Source organism: Tachysurus vachellii, chromosome 7 (assembly GCF_030014155.1).
Source record: "Tachysurus vachellii isolate PV-2020 chromosome 7, HZAU_Pvac_v1, whole genome shotgun sequence".
Lineage (NCBI taxonomy): Eukaryota > Metazoa > Chordata > Actinopteri > Siluriformes > Bagridae > Tachysurus > Tachysurus vachellii.
Genome location: NC_083466.1, coordinates 27,181,146 through 27,206,525, shown reverse-complemented (window position 1 = coordinate 27,206,525; position 25,380 = coordinate 27,181,146). Strand labels below are relative to the sequence as shown.

Sequence of the window (25,380 nt, the reverse complement as noted above, 5' to 3'; positions counted from 1 at the left end):
TATAGGGTTGGGGGTTCGATTCCCACCTCCGCCTTGTGTGTGTGGCGTTTGCATGTTCTCCCCGTGCCTCGGGGGTTTCCTACGGGTACTCCGGTTTCCTCCCCCGGTCCAAAGACATGCATGGTAGGTTGATTGGCATCTCTGGAAAATTGTCCGTAGTGTGTGATTGTGTGAGTGAATGAGAGTGTGTGTGTGTGCCCTGCGATGGGTTGGCACTCCGTCCAGGGGGTATCCAGCCTTGATGCCCGATGACGCCTGAGATAGGCACAGGCTCCCCGTGACCCGAGGTAGTTCGGATAAGCGGTAGAAAATAAATGAATGAATGAATGTTCACAACATTAGCTATGTTTGTTGTTGTGTGCTGTTGTGTTATATTTTGTTTCTACAGGGAGTGCAGAATTATTAGGGAAGTTGTATTTTTGAGGATTAATTTTATTATTGAACAACAACCATGTTCTCAATGAACCCAAAAAACTCATTAATAGCAAAGCTGAATATTTTTGGAAGTAGTTTTTAGTTTGTTTGTAGTTTTAGCTATTTTAGGAGGATATCTGTGTGTGCAGGTGACTATTACTGTGCATAATTATTAGGCAACTTAACAAAAAACAAATATATACCCATTTCAATTATTTATTTTCACCAGTGAAACCAATATTACATCTCAACATTCACTAATATACATTTCTGACATTCAAAAACAAAACAAAAACAAATCAGTGACCAATATAGCCACCTTTCTTTGCAAGGACACTCAAAAGCCTGCCATCCATGGATTCTGTCAGTGTTTTGATCTGTTCACCGTCAACATTGCGTGCAGCAGCAACCACAGCCTCCCAGACACTCTTCAGAGAGGTGTACTGTTTTCCCTCCTTGTAAATCTCACATTTGATGATGGACCACAGGTTCTCTATGGGGTTCAGATCAGGTGAACAAGGAGGCCATGTCATTAGTTTTTCTTCTTTTAGACCCTTTCTTGCCAGCCACGCTGTGGAGTACTTGGACGCGTGTGATGGAGCATTGTCCTGCATGAAAATCATGTTTTTCTTGAAGGATGCAGACTTCTTCCTGTACCACTGCTTGAAGAAGGTGTCTTCCAGAAACTGGCAGTAGGACTGGGAGTTGAGCTTGACCCCATCCTCAACCCGAAAAGGCCCCACAAGCTCATCTTTGATGATACCAGCCCAAACCAGTACTCCACCTCCACCTTGCTGGCGTCTCAGTCGGACTGGAGCTCTCTGCCCTTTACCGATCCAGCCACGAGCCCATCCATCTGGCCCATCAAGACTCACTCTCATTTCATCAGTCCATAAAACCTTAGAAAAATCAGTCTTCAGATATTTCTTGGCCCAGTCTTGACGTTTCAGCTTGTGTGTCTTGTTCAGTGGTGGTCGTTTTTCAGCCTTTCTTACCTTGGCCATGTCTCTGAGTATTGCACACCTTGTGCTTTTGGGCACTCCAGTGATGTTGCAGCTCTGAAATATGGCAAAACTGGTGGCAAGTGGCATCTTGGCAGCTGCACGCTTGACTTTTCTCAGTTCATGGGCAGTTATTTTGCGCCTTGGTTTTTCCACACGCTTCTTGCGACCCTGTTGACTATTTTGAATGAAACGCTTGATTGTTCGATGATCACGCTTCAGAAGCTTGGCAATTTTAAGAGTGCTGCATCCCTCTGCAAGATATCTCACTATTTTTGACTTTTCGGAGCCTGTCAAGTCCTTCTTTTGACCCATTTTGCCAAAGGAAAGGAAGTTGCCTAATAATTATGCACACCTGATATAGGGTGTAGATGTCATTAGACCACACCCCTTCTCATTACAGAGATGCACATCACCTAATATGCTTAATTGGTTGTAGGCTTTCGAGCCTATACAGCTTGGAGTAAGACAACATGCATAAAGAGGATGATGTGGTCAAAATACTCATTTGCCTAATAATTCTGCACTCCCTGTATGTAACGGAGTAACTTTGTTTTGTCTTAATCATGTCGTAGTTTCTAACTTTTTTGTACTGGCTTATATTATATTTGTTCAATTTGTCATCTTGTTTTATGTTTTTGTCTAATAAATTGTGGTTCGTCTTTATCCCTGCATTTGGGTCTGTTAAATCTATGTCATGTCATCATCAACGTGGCAAATATGGTACATGTAAGAATGAAAAAAAATTATAGTTATTATTATGATCAAAAAACATTAAATCTTAAATGGTTAGAAATTCAATGTGAAATATTAAATCTTTAAAATTATAATTACTGAATAAGCACAATGTATTTTATTAACCGAAGAAAATTTTGCTTTCTTGATGCAGACATGTTCATTATTCCATATGTATTACATCATGTTACACAAACATATGTAATCTCCTCAATTCATTTATTTACCACTAATAAAATTTTTCAATTTAATTAAACCTTCTGTTACATACGCAATTACAGCATGAACTCTTTCCTCTGATTCAGGCTGAATCTTCCTTAGGTCTCTTAGATTCTTAGCAAGAACATTTCTTCCAGTTTCCTCAGCTCGAGGGATCAAGAATTCAAGAGATTGAACAATGAAAGCAGAGTCTGGCTTCAGAGCAATCTCTGACAGTTTCATAATGGTGTTGTAGGCTTCTTCCACCAGATCAGCTTTTTCTTTTTCTTTCTCGGTCAGTTCTTCTTGCAGTCTCTTCTCTATGCTAGTTTTCTCCTGTTCCTGTCTCTTGTTGCTTTCAAACTCTCTTTTTACGTTCTCAAAGGACTCCGAGTCAAACTTGGTAATTGATTTTGTATTGCTGAGAGTTTCATATTGTTTTTTAAGTTCATCAAATGTCATGTTGCTGTTTTCACTGCGTGTAACGTATTTCTTGTTCTCTCTGACATGTTTAGTGTAGTGACATTTGCCTGTACATACAGTGCAGTAGCCTTTTTTTATGACTTTACACAACTTGGCATTCAGGGCACACCAACAATTGTACTCATGACAGTTTTCCTCACAGACAGAGCAACTGGACACCATTCTGTTCCTCCATGAAGCACCTTCAATGGGAACTTTTTCTTTGTAATATTTGATGACCGTAAAAGTAAAGTTTTCATCTCGCTTAATCTTTTCATGGTTTTCCTCAAGAGCTTTCTGTATTTGAGTCAGTTCTTTACTTTTGTACTCTACAAACTCAATGCGGTTTTGTAGATTAGAAATACAGGCTTCAAGTCGTTTGGATTCAGTCAGAACACTTTCAGTCTGCACTAAACTTTTTCTGTTCTGTTCGACCAGTGAAGCAAAGAAATCATTTAAAGTTTTCACATTAAGATCCCAAAATCTCTGTAAATCTTTGTTATACTTGTTGATCCTCTTCTTAGTTTGGCAATTGTTAAATAAGAAATGCTCAGGTTCATTTTCTTCATCTTTCCTGCAGGGAATCCCTGCTTTCTTGATGGCATTAAGAACATCATCTGGAGGCAGTCCATCTGAGTGAGTGATAAATATCACAATGTTGTTCTCTATGTCTTTACCAAATAAAGACAAAACTGCATCAAAGATGTATTGCAGTCTGTTATAGAGTCGATTCTGAGATCCATTCACTACCAGACACACTGCATCAATTTCTTTCACTCCACTATCACTGTGAAACAGATTGTAGAGATTCTCAGCGATCTGTTTGTCATATTCTGTTCCCCTGGTGTCTCCATAACCTGGTGTGTCAATGATGGTCAGACAGATTGTATTGTTCTGGGTAAACACCTCATACACAGTGACTTTAGTTGTTTGTGTTTCTGACTGATCTGACTGATTCTCTCCCCCCTCTGTGATCTCAAACCACACTTCATCTGTAAATGTCACCCCGAGTATATAATTAGTCATTGCATTAATCAGAGTAGTTTTGCCTGTTCCAGTTTCTCCTACCATCAGTACAATTTTGTTTCGCATATTGATGTCTCTCTGTCCAAATGTCCATTTTGTCACTGAGCCGTTTTCACCAAGATTGCTTTTGGTTGTAAGCAGACGATATTGTGCAGGTGGACCTTCACTGATTAATTTACTCTTCTGGAGTAAATCACGTACAGTATACAATGTCTCTTGAGATCTGTTAAATACAATTACGGATAAAAATCTGGTTTAATGTTATGGAATTCATATGTTAAATGTCTATAATCATTTCAAAACATCTAAACATACATTCTTCTGAAAATGTTTTTGTTTACCATTTGATTGTAAAAAGTAATCCACTTACCCTGCAGCCATTATGCTAGTTCAATTTCCACAAATTACACACAAGAGTCACAACTGCATGACCTGTTAATGAAATGTTAGTATTATTAACACACTGAACATATATAAAGAGGTTACACTATATTCTCTCTCTCTCTCTCTCTCTCTCTCTCTCTCTCTCTCTCTCTCTCTCTCTCTCTCTCTCTATCTATCTATCTCTTTGTCCTTTTTTTCAAAATTTCTTGTTAGAAATTTCAGTAAATCCTTTAAATTTACCCATTTACACATCTTGGGTGTTTTATCTGTTTAAATATACTTAATCTTTAATTGTATCAACAGATAAAATGTTGATTTGGTTTTTAAAATAAAATTAGGGTTATACATTTCTTGAAATAGTGATTTAATGATTTGTTGTCTAACCTTTTTGAAAGAGAAAATAACAAATCTAACTTGTGGTAAAACCATAAATGTAAATCATTAGAAAATTGATGAAAAAAATGATGTATATTTAAAAATGATGTATATTTACAGACATTTACACCTTACCTTTATACAGTACTACACAATAGAAGCTTTCATTGTTTCAGTCTTTTAATTGTTGGTTCTGCTTGATCCAGATTTAGATTATTACAGGAGACTTTTTTTTACAGGAGAAAAAAAGGTTTGTTTGCTTGTTTGTTTGTTTTTTCCCCACAAGGTAAAAAAAAAGAATTGATTTGTGTTTTTAATGATATTTATGTGTTTTTAAACTTGTCCCTCAAAAAAAAAAAAAAAAAATTGACATCATCTTATTTTTCTCTTATTCATTTTCCTAAGTTCTTATAACTGATATTTTTTATTATTCTCTTCATTATGAATAATTAATTTATTTTAGAAAGGTATGTATCTTTTTTACTTTAACTTATTTTAATAAAACCAAATAAACTAAAATGTTTTTAGAAAATTACAAGTGTAAGTATAATCGTATTTAAGTATACTTTACCTGCTTTAGAAATGTAGATGTCTTTCAGGAGCAAGATAAAAAATAGAGATACTTAACTCTGTTGTGACTATTAACAGCAAGAATTATGTGGTCACCTGATGAAGGAGACACACCTGAATGTTAAAACCTAGCCAATGAACATCACTGAGTAAGTTGTTACCAGGCATCAAAACACAAAAACACAAGAGGTTATGTGACCCTATTTTCCCTCAGACTTTCAGTTCTCCATAGTGACAGCTCGCTAGCGACACCTGCGTATAAACAATTATATTGACAGATGAAGAGCATTTACATTAAAATTATTATTATTTTTTTAATTCAAAATTTTTCACAATCTCTAAGATAATCATAAATAACATCCATCTCTTTCCTTTCAAATGATTCACTGTCTATTTTTGTTTTCAACACTACCCCAAGTCGTTGGTCTTTGCCTACAGTATTTATCACCATGGCCATGATCAGGAGGTTTGCATATATGCTGAAAAACAGTGTTGATTGCCCATTTACCGCAAAAGTTTTACTTTGCACATAAAAAACTATTTTTGAATATATTCAAATGTATTTAGTATACAAACTGGTATAGCATGTTGGACAGACATTGTAATATGGAAATACTTTAGGAATATAACATATTCTGATAAATATAATATACAAAACATATAAAAACACATCTAAGAAGAAATTTTATTGTCTTTTCTCACAGCTGACAGTGATCCGGTGACAAGCTTCTAGCTCAGCTCCAATTTAAGCAGCTTTAGTCCAGAAGCTCATACCCCAACTCATGCTAGATTGGATCAGCCACCACAACCACTGCCAAGGTGGTGCTAGTCTTATTAAAAAAAAAATGATTTTTTTATTACTATACCACATTCTTACATGCATGTTCAGGAATATCATCATGCACTGTTCACCTACAAAACAATAATCACTATGCTGCTGGTTACTGTATGTAATGTTTAATCACACGGTTACAGTAATTTCACACCTATGGTTTGATCCAGAAGGAAGTGGTTGAAACCACACCTAAACTAGATTCAAAACACATGTGACTTTATAGGAATATATGTCCTTTCTCCAAAGAAGATGAACTGGTCAGAACTGAAGATTGAGTCAGGAATGTGTATTAAAAAATAATTATGTTCAATGATTAAAGGATTAAATATAATGAACATAATCATTTTCAATTAAATTATAATCACAATATGCCACATCACACTTGGTTAATTAGTCAACAATGTTCTCTGGGATTCAATAGTTCCGGAATCAGTTTCCATGCTTTGGAAAATCTTTGTCCATGAGGATGGTAGTGAAACCTTGTGAATTTGGGAGGTCAGTGACAAAGTCCACAGCAATATGGGACCATGGGTGTTGGGGTATTGGGAGAGGTTCCAGGAACCCTTCAGGTAGTTGGCATGAACCCTTGATTACTGTATGTATTGTATGATCACATAGTTACAGTAATTTCACACCTATGGGTTGATCCATAAGGGAGTGGTTGAAACCACTCCTAAACTAGATTCAAAATACATCACATGGTTTATAAGAATATATGTCTCTAAGAAGATGAACTGGTCAGAACAGAATTTGAGATTGAGTCAGGAATGTGGATAAAAAATAATGATGAATTCGGTGATTAAAGGATTAAATATCCATCCATCCATCCATCCATCTTCTACCGCTTATCCGGGGCCGGGTCGGCAGCAGTCTAAGCAGGGACGCCCAGACTTCCTTCTCCCCAGACACTTCCTCCAGCTCTTCCGGGGGAATACCGAGGCGTTCCCTGGCCAGCCGAGAGACATAGGTCCAGCATGTCCTAGGTCTTCCCTGGGGCCTCCTCCCGGTTGGACATGCCCGGAACACCTCCCTAGGGAGGCGTCTAGAAGGCATCCAGAACAGCTGACCTCAGCTGATTCCTCTCGATGTGGAGGAGCAGCGGTTCTACTCTGAGCTCCTCCCGAGTGACCGAGCTCCTCACCCTATCTCTAAGGGAGCGTCCAGCCACCCTACAGAGGAAACTCATTTCGGCCGCCTGTATCGGGGATCTTGTCCTTTCGGTCATGACCCAAAGCTCATGACCATAGGTGAGGGTAGGAACGTAGATCGACTAGTAAATAGAGAGCTTCGGCTCAGCTCTTTCTTCACCACAACAGACCGGTATATCGACTGCATCACTGCAGAAGATACACCGATCCGCCTGTCGCCAGTTGGACTCTGTGATACTAAGAGGAGATCTGAACTCCATGTGATCCCTACACCAATACAACACTTGTCTGACTGTATATTTGTAATCACATCATCTAGTGTCACCCATATGAGGATGGGTTCCCCTTTGAGTCTGGTTCCTCTCAAGGTTTCTTCCTTTACCAATCTAAGGAAGTTTTTCCTTGCCACTGCTGCCTGAGTCACCTCAGACTTGCTCATTGGGGATAAACACATATACATACATACATACATACATACATACACACTGTGAACTATATATATTTTGAATTTTTATTATATTAATTCTTTATATTACTCCTTATTTTTATCTTCTGCTCTATGTTTATGTTCTGTAAAGCTGCTTTGAGACAATGTCCATTGTAAAAAGCGCTATACAAATAAACTTGAATTGAATTGAATCGATCTCCCGCTCCATCCTTCCCTCACTCGTGAACAAGACCCCAAGATACTTAAACTCCTCCACTTGAGGCAGGAACTCTCCACCAACCTGAAGGGGGCAAGCCACCCTTTTCCGGCTGAGAACCATGGCCTCGAACTTCCTAGAAATCCTGTCCATATAAATAATGAACAGGACCGGTGACAAAGGGAAGCCCTGCCGGAGTCCAACATGCACCGGGAACAAGTCTGACTTACTGCTGGCAATGCAAACAAAACTCCTTCTTTGGTCATATAGGGACTGGACAGCCCTTAGCAGAGGGCCCCGGACCCCATACTCCCAGAGCACCCCCCACAAGTCACCACAAGGGACACAGTCGAATGCCTTCTCCAGATCCACAAAGCACATGTGGACTGGTTGGGCAAACTCCCATGAACCCTCCTGCAACCTTGCGAGGGTATAGAGATGGTCCAGTGTTCCACGGCCAGGACAAAACCCGCATTGTTCTTCCTGAATCCGAGGTTCGACTATCGGCCAAATTCTCCTCTCCAGTACCCTGGCATAGACTTTTCTGGGGAGGCTGAGGAGTGTGATCCCCCTATAGTTGGAACACACCCTCCGGTCCCCCTTCTTAAACAGAGGGACCACCACCCCAGTCTGCCAGACCAGAGGCACTGTCCCTAGCCGCCACGCTATGTTGCAGAGGCGTGTCAACCAAGACAGCCCCGCAACATCCAGAGACTTGAGGTACTCAGGGCGGATCTCATCCACCCCCGATGCCTTGCCACTGAGGAGCTTCTCAATTACCTCAGTGACCTCAGCTTGGGGGATCGACGAGTCCACAACTGAGCCCTCAGCCTCTGCTTCCTCAGTGGAAGACATGTCGGTGGGGTTGAGGAGATCCTCGAAGTACTCCTTCCACCGTCCAAGGATGTCCCCAGTCGAAGTCAGCAGATTCCCACTCCCACTGTAAACAGTGTGTGCAGGGCACTGCTTCCCCCTCCTGAGGCACAGGACGGTTTGCCAGAATTTCTTCGAGGCCGACCGATAGTCCTTCTCCATGGCCTCACCGAACTCCTCCCAAACCAGAGTTTTTGCCTCCGCAACCACCCGGGCTGAAGCTCGCTTGGCCCTCCGGTACCTATCAGCTGCTTCCGGAGTCCCCCAAGCCAACCAGGCTCAATAGGACTCCTTCTTCAGCTTGACGGCATCCCTTACATCCGGGGTCCACCACCCGGTTCGGGGATTGCCGCCACGACAGGCACCGGAGACCTTACAGCCACACATCCGAGCGGCTGTGTCGACAATGGAGGTGGAGAACATGGTCCCCTCGGACTCAATGTCTCCATCCTCCCTCGGGATCTGGTTGAAGCTCTGCCGGAGGTGGGATTTGAAGATCTCTCTGACCGGAGACTCTGCCAAACGTTCCCAGCAGACCCTCACAGTACTTTTGGGTCTTCCAAGTCTGTCTAACTTTCTCCCCCGCCATCGGATCCAACTCACCACCAGGTGGTGATCAGTTGACAGCTCCGCCCCTATCTTTACCCAAGTGTTTAAGACATATGGCCAGAGGTCAGATGAAACAACCACAAAGTCTATCATCGACCTCTGACCTAGGGTGTCCTGGTGTCACACATACTGATGGACACCCTTATGTTTGAACATGGTGTTCGTTATGGACAAACTGTGACTAGCACAGAAGTCCAATAACAGAACACCACTCGGGTTCAGGTCAGGGGGGGCATTCCTCCCAATCACTCCCCTCCAGGTGTCACTGTTGCTGCCCACGTGAGCGTTGACATCCCCCAGTAGAACGACGGAGTCGCCAATAAGAGACGCCAATAAGCGCCATAAGCGCAAATAACAGTGAGAGACCTATGCCCGACCCGAAGGCGCAGGGAAACGACCCTCTTGTTCACCAGGGTGAACTCCAACACATGGCGGCTGAGCTGGGGGGCTATGAGCAAGCCCACACCAGCCCGCCACCTCTCACCGTGGGCAACTCCAGAGTAGTAGAGAGTCCAGCCTCTCTTGAGCAGTGGCGGTTCTCAGTTGTATTGTTTGAGGGGCCAAATACATTTAGACCTTATTGTTGTCATATAATTTTCTGCACTGCACTGCAGGCATTAACAGGCAAAATACCACGTTTATAATCATTCAACAATGTATTTGCATTTCAGTTTTATTCTTTACATTTGCATTACATATTCAGTATCAGTCACAGTAACTGTATTCTACGATTTTTGCAAAAAGATTTTTGCAAAAAGATCAACAAATTCATCTTATATATACCCTTTTCATTTCAGCAAATAGTTTTCATTTACATAAATATTGAGAATTAAGTTTTAAGTGCACTTATTACTTCATCTGTCTATCTTAGTGTTTTTCAGTTTTCCATTATTTGCTGATGAGAATGTATTTATATATTTATTTTACCACCCTCATTTTTACTCTGTCATGTCTTTTTGTTGTTATTACTACAATTATATACAAAATATTTTGTTGGTATTACTATTATCTGAACCATCTGGCTCTGTCTCACTGTCTACCTTATCTTTTCTTTGGAAGAATGACATGATGTCTTTCTATCTCTTCATTTTGGTGAGAAGTATAGAGCAAAAGCAATGGGGACCAAGAAGCTTATGAATTCATTTACTGAAAATAACTGACTTGCTAGGTAACTAACTCAGAACCATGAGTTTGTTGGTCATATATTTTATTCCTTTTCAAACTGCCACAAACTAACAAATGGCCAGGTTGAGGTTAGCACTTAAGTAAAGTTGGCCGCATATTCACAGATTGGAGTTTCCCGAGTCAATAACTCCTGAGCTAAACGCTCTTATTACACAAATAACACCTCTTTTTTTATAGTAGTAATGTAGAGAAGCAGCTACAACCCAATTTTCCTCAAAATCAGCTTTCCTTCGCGTTGGACAAAATACACAAGTCTCTATGTGCGAACTCCTAAGAGACAGATTCCAAGGGACCGTCTGCAAAGTGCAAAACCCGAAAAGCGAATACAAAAAAAAAATCAATAACTTCACTGTAATACACTGTACTGTCACCAAATTCAGATCACACATCACTGATGTCCTGATAGTTATACAACACTTATTTGAGGGAAATGTCTTTTTGTTTAATTTTTATGATTTTTCATAATAATAAAAAAATCAATAACTTCACTGTAATACAGTATTCGCTTTTCGGGTTTTGCACTTTGCAGATGGTCCCTTGGAATCTGTTTCTCAGTCGTCTGCACAGAGACTTGTGTATTTTGTCCACCATGGAGAAAAGCTGATTTTTAGGAAAACTGGGTTGTAGCAGCCTCTCTACATTACTACTATAAAAAAAGAGGTGTTATTTGTGTAAAAAGAGCGTTTAGCTCAGGAGTTATTGACTCGTGAAACTCGAATCTGTGAATATGTGGCCAACTTTACTTAAGTGAGATTAGCTGATCTAACGTTATGCATTTACATATGCATTACTTCTGTAATGCATTTAATACAAATACAACATATTAACAACTTTACTCACCTCTATATATCCTTCTTTGCTTGAAGTCTTCAACTATAATATTTGCGCAAAACTTTCACTTTCACCTTTCGTGTTGCCACTGTCTAATAACGTATGTAAAAAACAACGAGTTTTATGAAAATTATTTTACACTCCACATTTAGGGGGGCCACAAGGGGGTCCAAGCTAGTTGTCACAGGGGCACTGCCCCCCCCGCGCCCCCCCCCCCGCCCCCCCCCCCCCCCCCCCCCCCCCAGAACCGCCATTGCCCTCGAGGAGTCGGGTCCCAGAGCCAAAGCTGTGCGTGGAGGCGAGCCCTACTATCTCTTGTCGGTATCTGTCAGCCTCCCGCTCCAGCTCAGGCTCCTTCCCCCACAGCGAGGTGACATTCCATGTTCCTAGAGCCAGATTCCGTGTCCGGGGATTGGGTCGCCGAGGCCCCCGCCTTCGACTGCCACCCAATCCACAATGCACCGGCCCCTTACGGTTCCTCCTGCAGGTGGTGGGCCCACGGGAGATCGGCCCCACGTCGGTTCTACGGGCTGAGCCCGGCTGGGCCCAGTGAGGTAAGACCTGGCCACCAGGTGCTCGCATGCGAGCCCCAACCCCAGGCCTGGCTCCAGCGTGGGGCCCCGGTTGCGCCATACCGGGCGATGTCACAGACCTTGATTTTGAGTTCTTCATAAGGGGTGATTTGAATTAAATTAAATATTGAATTATATTTAGAATTAAATTTAATCAACATAAACATTTTCCATTAGATTCTAATCACAATTTTGATAAGGAGAATGGATATGAGAATGAATATGTGGTGCATGAGGGTGAACCTCATTTTGTAGAAGCACAGATGTCGTCTTTGATCAGTGCTGATTTTCAATAAACTTTGATTTAACCCTGCATCATCCAGTATGACTAACCTGGTTTTTCTTTATTTTTATCATAGTAGATTGGGCTAGATGGGTCAATGTGGTGATTGGAGTCAGCCTATTTTTTGAGTACTATCGGTTTTCATCTAATCTTTGATTTTTTTATGTATAGGGGCAGTGGTGGCTCAACTGGTTAAGGCTCAGGGTTGTTGATTGAAGTATCAGGGTTCAAGGCCCAGCACAGCCAAGCTGCTATTGTTGGGCCCTTGAGCAAGGCCCTCAACCCTCCCTGCTCCAGGGGCACTGTATCATAGCTGCCCCTACACTCTGACCCCAACCTCCTCAGTTGGGGTATATTAAGAAAAGAATTCCACTGTGCTGTAGTGTATATTTGGCGATAATAAAGGCTTCTATGCATTCTTCAATACCACACCTGCACACTTGATACACACATGTTTATTATTCCATCTGTATTGCATCAAGTTTCATGGCCCTATCTAAACTCGATATTATTATTCCATCTGTATTGCTTGCCGACACTGGCTCGAGAATTCCCCATTACAGCATTAGCTCTTTGTTGTGATTCAGGCTGAATTTTACTCAGCTTTCTTAGTTTATGAGCAAGATATTCTCTTCCAGTTTCCTCAGCTCGAGGGATCAAGAAATCGAGAGACTGAACACTGAAAGCAGAATCTGGATTTAAAGCAATCTCAGACAGTTTTATGATGATGTTGTAAGCTTCTTCTACCAGCTCAGCTCTTTCCTTTTCTTTCTCTATCAGTTCTTCTTTAAGTTTTCTTTCATGCTAGTCTTCTCCTCTTATTGGTTCTTGTTGCTTTCAAAGTCTTTTGTTACATTTTCTAAGGACTTTAAATCCATCTTGATTATTGATGCTGAACTATTGCTGCCATTTTCATGACATAACACCACCCAGAATTACAAGCCAACCATCAGTTATACTCATGAGAGTTCTTCATACAGTCAGAGAAACTGGTCACCTTACTGTCCCACCATTAAGCATCTTCAGTGAGAAACTTTTCTTTCTAATATTTGGTGGCTGTAAAAGTAAAGTTTTAATTTCTGATCATCTTTACTGGGTTTTCCTCAACATCTTTCTGTATCCGAGTCAGTTCTTTACATTTGCACTTGATAAATTCAATATGGTTTTTTAGATTAGAAATACAGGTTTCAAGTCGTATCGACTCAGTCGGAACACTTTCAGTCTGCACTTAGGTTTTTTTGTTCTGGGCATTGAGTAAGGAACAGAAATAATTTAAAATGTCCTCTGTTCGGTCTCAAGCTGTCTGGAGAGCTCTGTTATACTTTGGTCTTCTTTCCTCAGTTTGAAAATTGTTGAATAGAAATTCTCAGGTTTATTATCTTTATTTTTCCTGATTGGAAACCCTGCTGTCTTGATGGCATTAAGAGCATCATCTGAATGAGTAAAAAGCATGATAATGTTGTTCTTTATGTCATTAACAAATAAGGACAAAACTGCATCATAGATTGCACTCACTCCACTATCACTGTGAAACAGTTATCACTGTGAAACAGAGTGTCAATGATGGTCAGACAGATTGGGTTGTTATGCACAAACACCTTATACATAGTGATTTCAGTTGTTTGACTTTTTGACTGACCTGGCACGTGATTCCCTCCCTCCTCTGTAATCTCAAACCACACTTTATCTGTAAACGTCATCCCAAGTATATAATTAGTCATGACATTAATCAGAGTAGTTCTGCCTGTTCTAGTTTCTCCAAGGATCAGTAGGATTTTGTTTTGCATATTGATGTCTCGCTGTCCAAATGTCCATTTTCTCACTGAACTGTCTTCATAAAAATGTCTTCTGGATGTAAGGAGATGATAACATGCAGGTGGACCTTCACTGATTAGATTATCCTTCAGGTTTACATCACATACAGTCAGTGATGTCTCTTAAGATCTGTTAAATCTAAAGACAATACATATGTTTGAACAAGATGCCTATTAATATTTTGTTAATTACTTACAATTTTTCTGAAATTCCCACAAACAAAACACATTAGACCCAAGTTTATAACATTTATACTCCAGTTCTAAATTACTGCAATTTAGATGAGACATTCAATTCAAAGAACAAGTCAAACAGGTTGATAATTATACTCCATTAATAAATAAAATAACTTGCACTCAAAGTGGTTTGCGAGTTATTTCTAAGTAAACATATTATGTAACCTAGTTTTGACCTCATCATTTATTTGTACTACATTAATTCTCTCCATAAATTGTCGTTTTTCTGTTCAGTGTGGAGACATGGAGTCCTACAGTGTGTGAAAGCAGAAAAGAAGCAAACATTTTGAATTTTTAGGCCATTGCACAATTTCAAAAGGTAATTTGGAAAATAGACTTAAAATACAAGGTGTCTAATTTTTTTTTTTACCTTCACACAACAGTATATTCTTAGAATTTTAGACATGCTCTAATAATCTCTAGCATTTCGAGCAGACTATATTGTACTTTTGTTTACCATATAAGGAATTTATGTAGGATATATATTTATATATTTATTAAATATGACCCAAAGATGTTTAAAGTAGCTCTGGTTATGTCAATAATGACAAAAAAACTTAATACAAATATATTAATGGGAATAGAAGACTGTGGAAATAGAAGACTAATGGAAAGTTTGAATATGCTGGGATTTTTAGCATCTAACAAAGAATTGTTTTTTAAAAATAATTTATTATTTTACCCTTCAACCATAATAGTTATTTTTTATTTGTAATAGCACTGTTAAAAATGATCTGGATTATTATTAACTGAAGATTGTATGTAATTTGATGGATGTAGGTTAGTGTCAGAAAGTGGCGACTCGGAACACATTACAGTTACCAGATACTTAATAAGAAAGCCAGATAAACAGATACACAGAGAACACAAAATTACATGAATACATGAAGAAAAGGATGAACATCTTTCCATGAACAGTACAGCTTCACAAGTAGTATTGTCAGAGACTGGGACTATAAGGGGTGCTGGCAGGTGTATTGTTGTTATCAACATGTGTTTATGTCTTGTATGAGTTCAACTGTCCCCCATTACTCCTAATGTGGCTTGTTCATTATACCCTTCATTTTGGGTTGCTTTTTTGTCGATTCATTGTTCACAACAGGTTCTATGTTTGTCACTGTGTGCTGTCCTGTTATGTTTTGTTTCCATGTTTGAAGTACCTGTAACTTTGTTTTGTCTTAGTCATGTCATGTAGTTTCTAAGTGTTCTCGTTTTGGTTTGTTCAAGTTAAGTCAACTTTTGTTATATTTTTTCTAATACTGTAAATCATGGTTTGTCTTTATCCCTGCATTAGGGTCTGTTAAATCTATGCCATGCCATCATCAACGTGACAATTATAGTACATGTAAGGTAGAAAAAAAGTCCCACTGTTACACTTTAAAGTCAATCATAAAAGCTCATACAAAAAATAAAAATAATAATAGTTATTATTATGATCAAAATGTAACATTAAATCTTAAATGGTTAGCAGTTAAATGTAAAATATTAAATCTTTAACATTAACATTACTGAATAAACACAATGTATTTTATTAACTGAAGAAAATTTTGCATTCTTGATGCAGACATGTTCATTATTCCATATGTATTATATCATGTTACACGAACATATTTAATCTCCTGAATTTATTTATTTACCACTAATGAAATTTTTCACTTTATTTAAACCTGCTCTTGCATACTCAATTGCAGCATGAACTCTTTCCTCTGATTCAGGCTGAATCTTCCTTAGGTCTCTTAGATTCTTAGCAAGAACATTTCTTCCAGTTTCCTCAGCTCGAGGGATCAAGAAGTCAAGAGATTGAACAATGAAAGCAGAGTCTGGCCTCAGAGCAATCTCTGACAGTTTCATGATGCTGTTGAAGGCTTCTTCCACCAGCTCAGCTTTTTCTTTTTCTTTCTCGGTCAGTTCTTCTTGCAATCTCTTCTCTATGCTCTTCTCCTCTTCCTGTTTCTTTTTGCTTTCAAAGTCCTTTTTTACATTCTCAAAGGACTCAGAGTCAAACCTGGTATCTGATTCTGGATTACCGCAACCTTCATATTGTATTTTAAGTTCATCAAATGTCATGTTGTTGTTTTCACTGCGTGTAACGTATTTCTTGTTCTCTTTGACATGTTTAGTGTAGTGACATTTGCCTGTACATACAGTGCAGTAGCCTTTTTTTATGACTTTACACAATCTGGCATTCAGGGCACACCAGCAACTGTACTCATGACAGTTCTCCTTACAGACAGAGCAACTGGTCACCTTTCTGTTCTTCCATGAAGCATCTTCAATGGGAACTTTTTCTTTGTAATATTTGGTGACTGTGAAAGTAAAGTTTTCATCTCGCTCAATCTTTTCATGGTTTTCCTCAAGAGCTTTCTGTATTTGAGTCAGTTCTTTACTCTTGAACTCTATAAACTCAATTCGGGTTTGTAGATTAGAAATACAGGCTTCAAGTCGTATCGACTCAGTCAGAACAGTTTCAGTCTGCACTAAACTTTTTCTGTTCTGTTTACATAGTAAATCAAAGAACTCATTTAAAGTGTCCTCTGTTAGATCCCAAGCTCTCTGGAAATCTTTGTTATACTTGTTGCTCCTCTTTTTTGTTTGCCGATTGTTAAATAAAAAATGCTCAGGTTCATTATCATTATTTGTCCTGCAGGGAATCCCTGCTTTTTGAATGGCGTTAAGGGCATCATCTGGAGGCAGTCCATCTGAGTGAGTGATAAATATCACAATGTTGTCCTCTATGTCTTTACCAAATAAAGACAAAACTGCATCAAAGATGTATTGCTGTCTGTCAGAGAGTCGATTCTCAGATGCCTTAACTACCAGACAGACTGCATCTATTTCTTTCACTCCACCATCACTGTGAAACAGATTGTGGAGATTCTCAGCGATCTGTTTGTCATATTCTGTTCCCCTGGTGTCTCCATAACCTGGAGTGTCAATGATGGTCAGACAGTTTGGGTTGTTCTGGGCAAACACCTCATACACAGAGATTTCAGTTGTTTGACTTTTTGACTGATCTGACTGATTCACTCCTCCCTCCTCTGTAATCTCAAACCACACTTCATCTGTAAACTTCACCCCGAGTATATAATTAGTCATGGCATTTATCAGAGTAGTTTTGCCTGTTCCAGTTTCTCCTACAATTAGCAGGATTTTGTTTTGCATATTGATGTTTCTCTGTCCAAATGTCCATTTTCTCACTGAGCCGTTTTCACCAAGATTACTTCTTGTAGTGATGAGATGAAATCGTTTAGGTGGACCTTCACTGATTAATTCACTCTTCTGGATTAAATCATGTACAGTATATGATGTCTCTTGAGATCTGTTAAATACAATGATGGATAAAAATCTGGTTTAATGTTGTGAGAATTCATCTGTAAAATGTCCATAATAATTTCAAATCACCCAACCATGCATTCTTCTGAAAATTTATTGTTTTTTTGTTTACTATTTGAGTGTAAAAAAAAATCCACTTACCCTGCAGCCATTATGCTAGTTCAAGTTCCACAAATTGCAGAGACGTTTCTGTCACAACTGCGTAACCTGTTAAAGAAATTTTAGTTTTATTAACAGAAACATATTGAAAATCTATAGAGAAGTTACATTATAATTTTGTAAAATTAAACATTCTATGATGCTGCATGACCATGTTTAAAACTAGATTTTTACTCTTTTCCCTTGTCTTTAATTAAGGTCCTGGTAAATGGGAGAAACCTGAAGATCTCTATATACTGACACTCCACAGAGCTCCTCAGCCTAGTCTCTCTATCTCTCTCACTCTCTCTGCCATTTTTTTTTTTCAATTTTTTGTTTTCGAAATTTCTAAAAATTCCATTTATACATCTTGCGTATTTTATCTGTTTAAATATACTTAATCTTTAATTCTATCAACAGATAAAATGTTGATTTGGTTTCTAAAATAAAATTAGGGTTATAAATTTCTTGAAACGTTGTCTAACCTTTTTGAAAGAGAAAATAACAAATCTAATTTGTGTTAAAACCATAAGTGTGAATCATTAGAAAATTGATGAACAAAAAGATAAAATAATTTAATTATTACAGGATTAACTATCAAATGAACTAAAATGTTAAAAAAAATTGCATCACTCAAAATTTCCTACAATGAAGGTACAATTAAATACAAAATTACAAATGTAAGTGTAATCGTATTTAAGTGTACTTTACCTGCTTTAGGAATGTAGAAATGTTCCTCAAGAGCAAGATAAAGAATAGAGATACTTAACTCTGTTGTGACTTTATTAACAGCAAGAATTATGTGGTCACCTGATGAGGGAGACACACCTGAGTGTTAAAACCTAGCCAATGAACATCACTGAGTAAGTTGTTACCAGGCATCAAAACACAAAAACACAAGAGGTTATGTGACCCTATTTTCCCTCAGACTTTCAGTTCTCCATAGTGACAGCTCGCTAGCGACACCTGCGTATAAACAATTATATTGACAGATGAAGAGCATTTACATTAAAATTATTATTATTTTTTTAATTCAAAATTTTTCAGAATCTCTAAGATAATCCTAAATAACATCCATCTCTTTCCTTTCAAATGATTCACTGTCTATTTTTGTTTTCAAAACTACCCCAAGTCGTTGGTCTTTGCCTATTTATCACCATGGCCATGATCAGGAGGTTTGCATATATGCTGAAAAACAGTGTTGATTGCCCATTTACCGCAAAAGTTTTACTTTGCACATAAAAAACTATTTTTGAATATATTCAAATGTATTTAGTATACAAACTGGTATAGCATGTTGGACAGACATTGTAATATGGAAATACTTTAGGAATATAACATATTCTGATAAATATAATATACAAAAGTTATAAAAACACATTTAAATTTTTTTTTTAAATGTCTTTTCTCACAGCTGACTGTAATCCAGTGACAAGCTTCTGGCTTGGCTCCAACTGAAGCAGCTTTAGTCTAGAAGCCTATACCCCTAACTCATGCTAGATTGGAGCAGCCACCACAAACCACTGCCAAGGTGGTGCTAGTCCTTCAATAACAACATGTTTTCATTTTGCTTTCCAATTGTATTCATTACTACACCACATTCATGCATGTTTGGGAATATCATCATGCATTGTGCACCTACAAAACAATAATCACTTTAATCACTATGCTGCTGGTTACTGTATGTAATGTATGATCACACAGTTACAGTAATGTCACACCTATGGGTTGATCCAGAAGGAAGTGGTTGAAACCACTCCTAAACTAGATTCAAAACACATCACATGGTTTATAGGAATATATGTCCACAAGAAGATAAACTGGTCAGAACAGAAGATTGAGTCAGGAATGTGGATTAAAAATAATGATGTTCAGTGATTAAAGGATTAAACATAATCAACATAAACATTTTCAATTAAATTATATTTACAATATGCCACATCACACTTGATTAATTAGGCAAGTGAGATAATCGTCATAGAAGTAGAAATAAACATTTAAATAAAGGAACACAGTTTTGTGCACCATGTTGATCTCTCAGAAAAGAATGAGCTATTTACTATACCTAGGTGGTGGAAAAAATCCAGAAAAACTAAGAACCAAGGACACTTATGTTTTTAATATTCTGTGTACTTAAGGTTTGCAATGAGGAATCGGAAGAATCCATATGCAGATTTTCATTGAGAAAATCCAGAACAAGCAATTCAAATCAGCTGGCAGAATCATAAACAAGAAACAAGGGCAAAGTGTTTGTAACCAATACAAAAGCAGAATCGGAGCAAACATGCAGACAAGGCCTAGGCTAACAATGTTATCAAAGCTAACTAAACAGTACAATGGTCATGGCTGGGTTGATGATGCTAATTAGCGTGTGTGCTAGCTTTTAATTTGCCTACCCGAAAGTTTAAAGTGAAAGTAACCTCTGTAGATCCAAAGGTTAGTATTTTTGTGAGAGCTCCCTCTGGTGGACTGGCAAGGTTGTTCTTACAGAATCCCCCTTTGGGGCACCTCCAAATGTCCTCTTCCTAGGACGTCCCCAAGGTCTTGGGGCTGGGCAATCTGGGTGCAGCTGGTGGAATTCTGTCATTAGGGATGGGACTAGTATGTCTTTGGGGTCAGCTCATGTCTGTTTCTAGTTGCCACATCCTTCCCAGTACACCAGTTACTGTAATCAGCCCCTGGATCTCCTAGAATCGATGATAGATTTTACCAAGTAAGTTTGTGCCCCCTCTACTTTAATGGGTGGTGGTGGTGATAAGGGTTCTGTGATGTCAGGGTTTCTCTGGTGGGCTGCCAAGCAGTAAGTTACTGGATTGATTTGCCTCAGTACTTTGAATGGGCCTATGTATCTTTGGTTGAGCTTGTGGAATTTTGTTTTCAGGTGTAGGTTTTTAGTAGACAGGCCTTGTGGATAAGCTGTGTAGTATGTTGAACACCTGGGTGTCCTGATCTCTTGAAGGCATAAACACATTCTATGCTGTGTTACCTGTGACTTGTGGACACATATTATGGCATTATAGTCTGGGTGGGCATTCAGGTGGGGCTGGTTCATCTGGTTGCACTTGCCGTATTTCCTCCATGAGATCTCATTGTATTGGAGCAATGATCAGGGAGATGGGTAGGATTGGTTCTGGTTCTGGGACATTTCTCCTCTTTCACAAACAAATGATTTTATAGGAGCCGTTTGCATAACTCAGTCGTACCTAAATGACATGGACCTTCAGGTTAGTTGAGTATATAAGGATGTCGTCAATGTATGTGATTATGCATATTTTCAGGAAGTCACTTAGGATCTCTGTGACAAATGCTTGGAAGACAGCTGGTAAGTTGGTCAGGCCATGTGGCATTACTAAGTACTCATAGTGCCCCCTGGTGATTGAGAAAGCTGTTTTCCATTCACCCCTCTCCCTTATGCACACCAAATCATGCGCACTCCTTAAGTCTAGTTTATTAAAGATCTGTGCTTCTCTGAGCTGTTCCATGATGATTTTTTTTTTTTTTTTTGTGAAAGAGTCCAATCTGTAGGGTGATGGGAGGTGTTTGGTGAGTTGTGAGTTCCTTACCAATGGGTTGACAGTCCACAGCAGTGAATCTTAGAGGAACTGGGCATTGGGTGAGGGGAAGTTGCTCCTCCTAGGGCTGGTGGTGGATCAAATTGACTGCAGATCCAGAATCTAAGAGAGCTGAGACATGATGAAGAGAACTACCATGGCGAATGAGGACAGGTATTTGTGGGCTCAGTTTACAAGGTTTTAAGCTTACCTTGGCATATCCTTGTATGGTCGATCTGTATTGGTCCAGGGGATTTGACAGAGAGGAACTGGTTGGGACCGAGGTGGGTGCTTCCAGACCAGGTTATCCAGGTTCTCATCCCAACAAGCTAGTTCATTCTGGAGGTTAGGGTTAAGTCATTCTCTGAACATGGCTTTCAGTGCAGCATCGTTCCATCCGTCTGAGTGGCTAGCATGTGGAACTTCATCACATAATCTGCCATGCATGCCAGTTTAGCTCCAGAAGCGTAAGGAGTTGAGCAGGCGAGCGTTGGTGTTTTGCAGCGCTGTAAGTTGATTTGCTGAGTTACCAGCTCTTGGAGCTGTGCTAAATCTGCTTCGCACAGCGAAGTATCCAGTAATGAGGACTCCATCTGCAAAAACCATATGCAGAGTCATGGACTCATCTTTAATGAGAAAATCCAGAATAAACAATCCAAATTGACAGGCAAAATCGTAAACAAGGAAAGAGTTTGTAACCAAAACAATAACAGAATCGAAGAAAACAAACAGACAAAGGCTAGGCTAACAATGTGGTCAAAATGAACTAAACAGAACAATGGTCATGCACAGTGCAGGAAAAACTCGTCTCCAACCTACACTGGCCCAGGCTAGCTCCTGCAATCTGGCTATAAGTTAAAACAATAATTCTAAGTCAAAGTTCAAAGAAGAAATGAACAGCCAAACTCACGAAGACTCAATTCAGTTGAGGTAGGTTTATTGGCAGTCACAAATACAGCAAACAAACAATATGATACCAGGGATACAAGTTTGTCCTACTGCAAATTTGTGTTCGTCCTGCAAGCCAAATTTTGCAAAACATTTTTCCTCATCCAGCGAAGCATAAGTAAACTAGCTTACTCGTAAACCGAGGTTTTGCTGTACATGACTTTACCTATGTTCTTCTGGGGCACCTGCAATCATAATGGCTTTCTTACTTTGTATAACTATGTATAACTACCTCATATACAATACGGGTAATATAAACAGCTTGGCACGCAACTGGGTTGACAATACTTTGTGTTCAATTGGCATGTGTACTAACTCTTTAGTTAGTTCTTACAAGGTTATAATAGTGATATTGTCCTCAAAGAAGGAGAGATAATGGTATCCATTAAACTCCCAACTGTCCAAGAAGAAAATCCGGTGAAATGAATGTGGAGAACCTTTTGTTGCACATATGTCATGTTTGATCAGTGCTGATCTTCAATAAATGTTGCTTTTATCCTGCATCATCCAATCTGACTAATTTGGTCTTTCTTTATTTTAATCATGCTAGATTGGGCTAGTCGGGCCAACGAGGTGATGAGACAGATGAGAATAATTTTCTAATTTTTATATGCCACACATGCACACTTGTTGCAGACATGTTCATTATTCCATCTGTACAATATCACATCATGTTACATGGCCCTATCTAATCTCCTGAATTCATTTATTTACACTAAACCTATTTTTCAGCCTACCGACACTGGCTCAAGCATACCCCATTACAGCATACCCCCATTCTCTTCCAGTTTCCTCAGCTCAAGGGACCAAGAAGTCAAGATACTAAACAGTGAAAACAGAGTCTGGCTTTAAAGCAATCTCAGGCAGCTATATAATAGTCTTGTAGGCTTCTTCTTACAGCCCAGTTTTTTTCTTTCTCTATCAGTTCATCTTTCAGTCTCTTTCAGTCTTCTTCATGCTAGTCTTCTCCTCTTCCTGTTTCTTGTTGCTTTCAAAGTCTTTTGTTACATTAAAAAAGGACTTTAAATCAAACTTGATTATTGATGCTGAATTATTGCTGCCATTTTCATGACATACTGTAACAATACCCAGAATTACAAGCCAACCATCAGTTATACTGATGAGAGTTCTTCATACAGTCAGAGAAACTGGTCACCTTACTGTCCCACCATTAAGCATCTTCAGTGAGAAACTTTTCTTTCTAATATTTGGTGGCTGTTTTAATTTTTGATCATCTTTACTGGGTTTTCCTCAACACCTTTCTGTATCTGATTCAGTTCTTTACATTTGCACTTTAGGAATTTAATATGGTTTTGTAGATTAGAAATACAGGCTTTTTTGTAGCCAGTTGTATTGACTCAGTCAGAACACTTTTAGTCTGCACTTAGCTTTTTTGTTCTGTGCATTTAGTAAGGAACAGAAATAATTTAAAATGTCTTCTGTTCTGTCTTTCTTCAGATTGAAAATTGTTGAATAGAAATTCTCAGGTTTATTATCTTTATTTTTCCTGCAGGGAAACCATGCTTTCTTGATTCTTGCTCACTTTCTTGAATAAGTGAAAAGTATGACAACGTTGTTCTCTGTGTCTTTAATAAATAAGGACAAAACTGCATCAGAGTTTGCATTCGCTCCACTATCACTGTGAAATAATTTGTACAGATTCTCACCAAACTGTTTGTAATATTCTATTCCTCCGGTGTCTCCATAACCTGGAGTGTCAATGATGGTCAGACAGATTACGTTGTTCTGGGCAAAGACCTCATACACTGTGATTTAATTAGTTTGACTTTCTGAATGATCTGACTGATTCTCTTCTTCCTCCTCTTTAATTTCAAATCAAACTTCACCCCAAGTATATAATTAGTCATGGCATTAATCAGAGTAGTTTTGCCTGTTCCAGTTTCTCCTACCATCAGTAGGATTTTGTTTTGCATATTGATGTCTCTCTGTCCAAAAGTCCATTTTCTCACTGAACACATTATAGCACATTCCATACACAACAGTAATTCAAAGTGCTTTACATAAAAGAAAGTAAAATAATCATAAAAACAATAATCACAACAATAAAACAAGGAATTTAAAAACTTTTAAAATTATTTAAAAATTGATTTAAAATAAAATTATAACGATTAGAAAGAGGAAAGGATTATAGTGCAATCAGTTCAGACGTAGTACAGTGCTCATTCATAAAATGCACAGCTAAACAGATGAGTTTCGAGTCTAGATTTAAATGTGGCTATTTTTTTTTAGCACATCTGATCTCTTCTGGAAGCTGATTCCAACTGCAGCAGCATAATAGCTAAAAGCAGATTCCCTTTGTTTGGTGTGAACCCTTGTTATTTCTAACTGACTCAATTCTAATAATCTGAGTGGTCTGTTTGGTTTATATTCAGTGCGCATATCAAATCAAATCAAATTTTATGTGTCACATACACAGACATATAGGGTACGATATGCAGTGAAATGCTTTATGCAACTGTCCAGAATAAGAATAAAGAATATAAAACAAAAAGTATAAAAAAACAAAAAATAAAATGAGAATAAAATAATAAGAAAGTATAAAACTATATAAGAAAAACTATATAAGAAAACTATATAAAAAAACTATATAAAAATATGAAATATATGGAGAATATGGAGAATATATATTATGCTATATGTATTGGGTTTGTACCACTTCTAGTAAATGGGCTAAACTGTACCTGCAGAGGCAAAGTGGTAAAGAGAGACAGATTTATGACCTGCTTATCAAATTACTTTAAGCACTGCTTTGTTACAATAAAATACCATTTTAGACTCTATCTATCTGAAGAAGTGTCAAATACACTTTCCCCCTAACAAAAGTGGCTACATAGAGAAGCCATTACATTTGCTGTCTGTTATTATTGAAAGAGAAAAACACTTAACTAATTTGTGGTTAATCAATAAATGTAAATCATTTGTAAATTTGATGTACACAAAGATAAAACAATGCATATATTCTAGAGATGTGCAGAGAATCTTTATACTGTAATGAGTCTGTCTGTGTTTCTGTCCTGTTTCTGTCTGCTGTCTTTTCCTGTGGTTAATTGTTTGCTCCGCCCACTCTTTGGTTTCCATGGACTTTAATTGAACTCCTTCTCTCCCTCAGGTGTGTTGTCTTTGTCTCTGATTGTCTCCGCTTTGTCATTGGTTCCTGTCAGCTATATATACTCTGTTTGTTCATTTCCCTGGT

At 38.5% G+C, this 25,380-nt stretch overlaps 2 protein-coding genes across 3 annotated transcripts; both read right to left on the bottom strand.

Annotated features, from left to right (window-relative positions):
* Window positions 1-2,253: 2,253 nt before the first annotated feature.
* On the bottom strand, window positions 2,254-4,271 carry LOC132848041 (uncharacterized). The gene is made up of 2 exons (XM_060873554.1): window positions 4,207-4,271; window positions 2,254-4,059 (listed from the first exon to the last, which is right to left on the bottom strand). Exons 1-2 carry the CDS (start codon window positions 4,215-4,217, stop codon window positions 2,370-2,372), a joined length of 1,701 nt encoding a protein of 566 aa, XP_060729537.1. The 5' UTR covers window positions 4,218-4,271; the 3' UTR covers window positions 2,254-2,369.
* Window positions 4,272-15,819: 11,548 nt separating this feature from the next.
* Window positions 15,820-21,800, bottom strand: LOC132848040 (uncharacterized). 2 transcript variants are annotated; one of them, XM_060873552.1, is made up of 4 exons: window positions 21,430-21,800; window positions 21,231-21,350; window positions 17,671-17,736; window positions 15,820-17,515 (listed from the first exon to the last, which is right to left on the bottom strand). In XM_060873552.1, the coding sequence occupies exons 3-4, from the start codon at window positions 17,679-17,681 to the stop codon at window positions 15,826-15,828; spliced, it is 1,701 nt and encodes a 566-aa protein (XP_060729535.1). In that variant the 5' UTR covers window positions 17,682-17,736; window positions 21,231-21,350; window positions 21,430-21,800; the 3' UTR covers window positions 15,820-15,825. The 2 variants fall into 2 exon arrangements, with proteins under 2 accessions (XP_060729535.1, XP_060729536.1); XM_060873553.1 differs by lacking the exons at window positions 21,231-21,350; window positions 21,430-21,800 and having other exon boundaries at window positions 17,671-17,740.
* Between the last annotated feature and the right edge of the window lie 3,580 nt (window positions 21,801-25,380).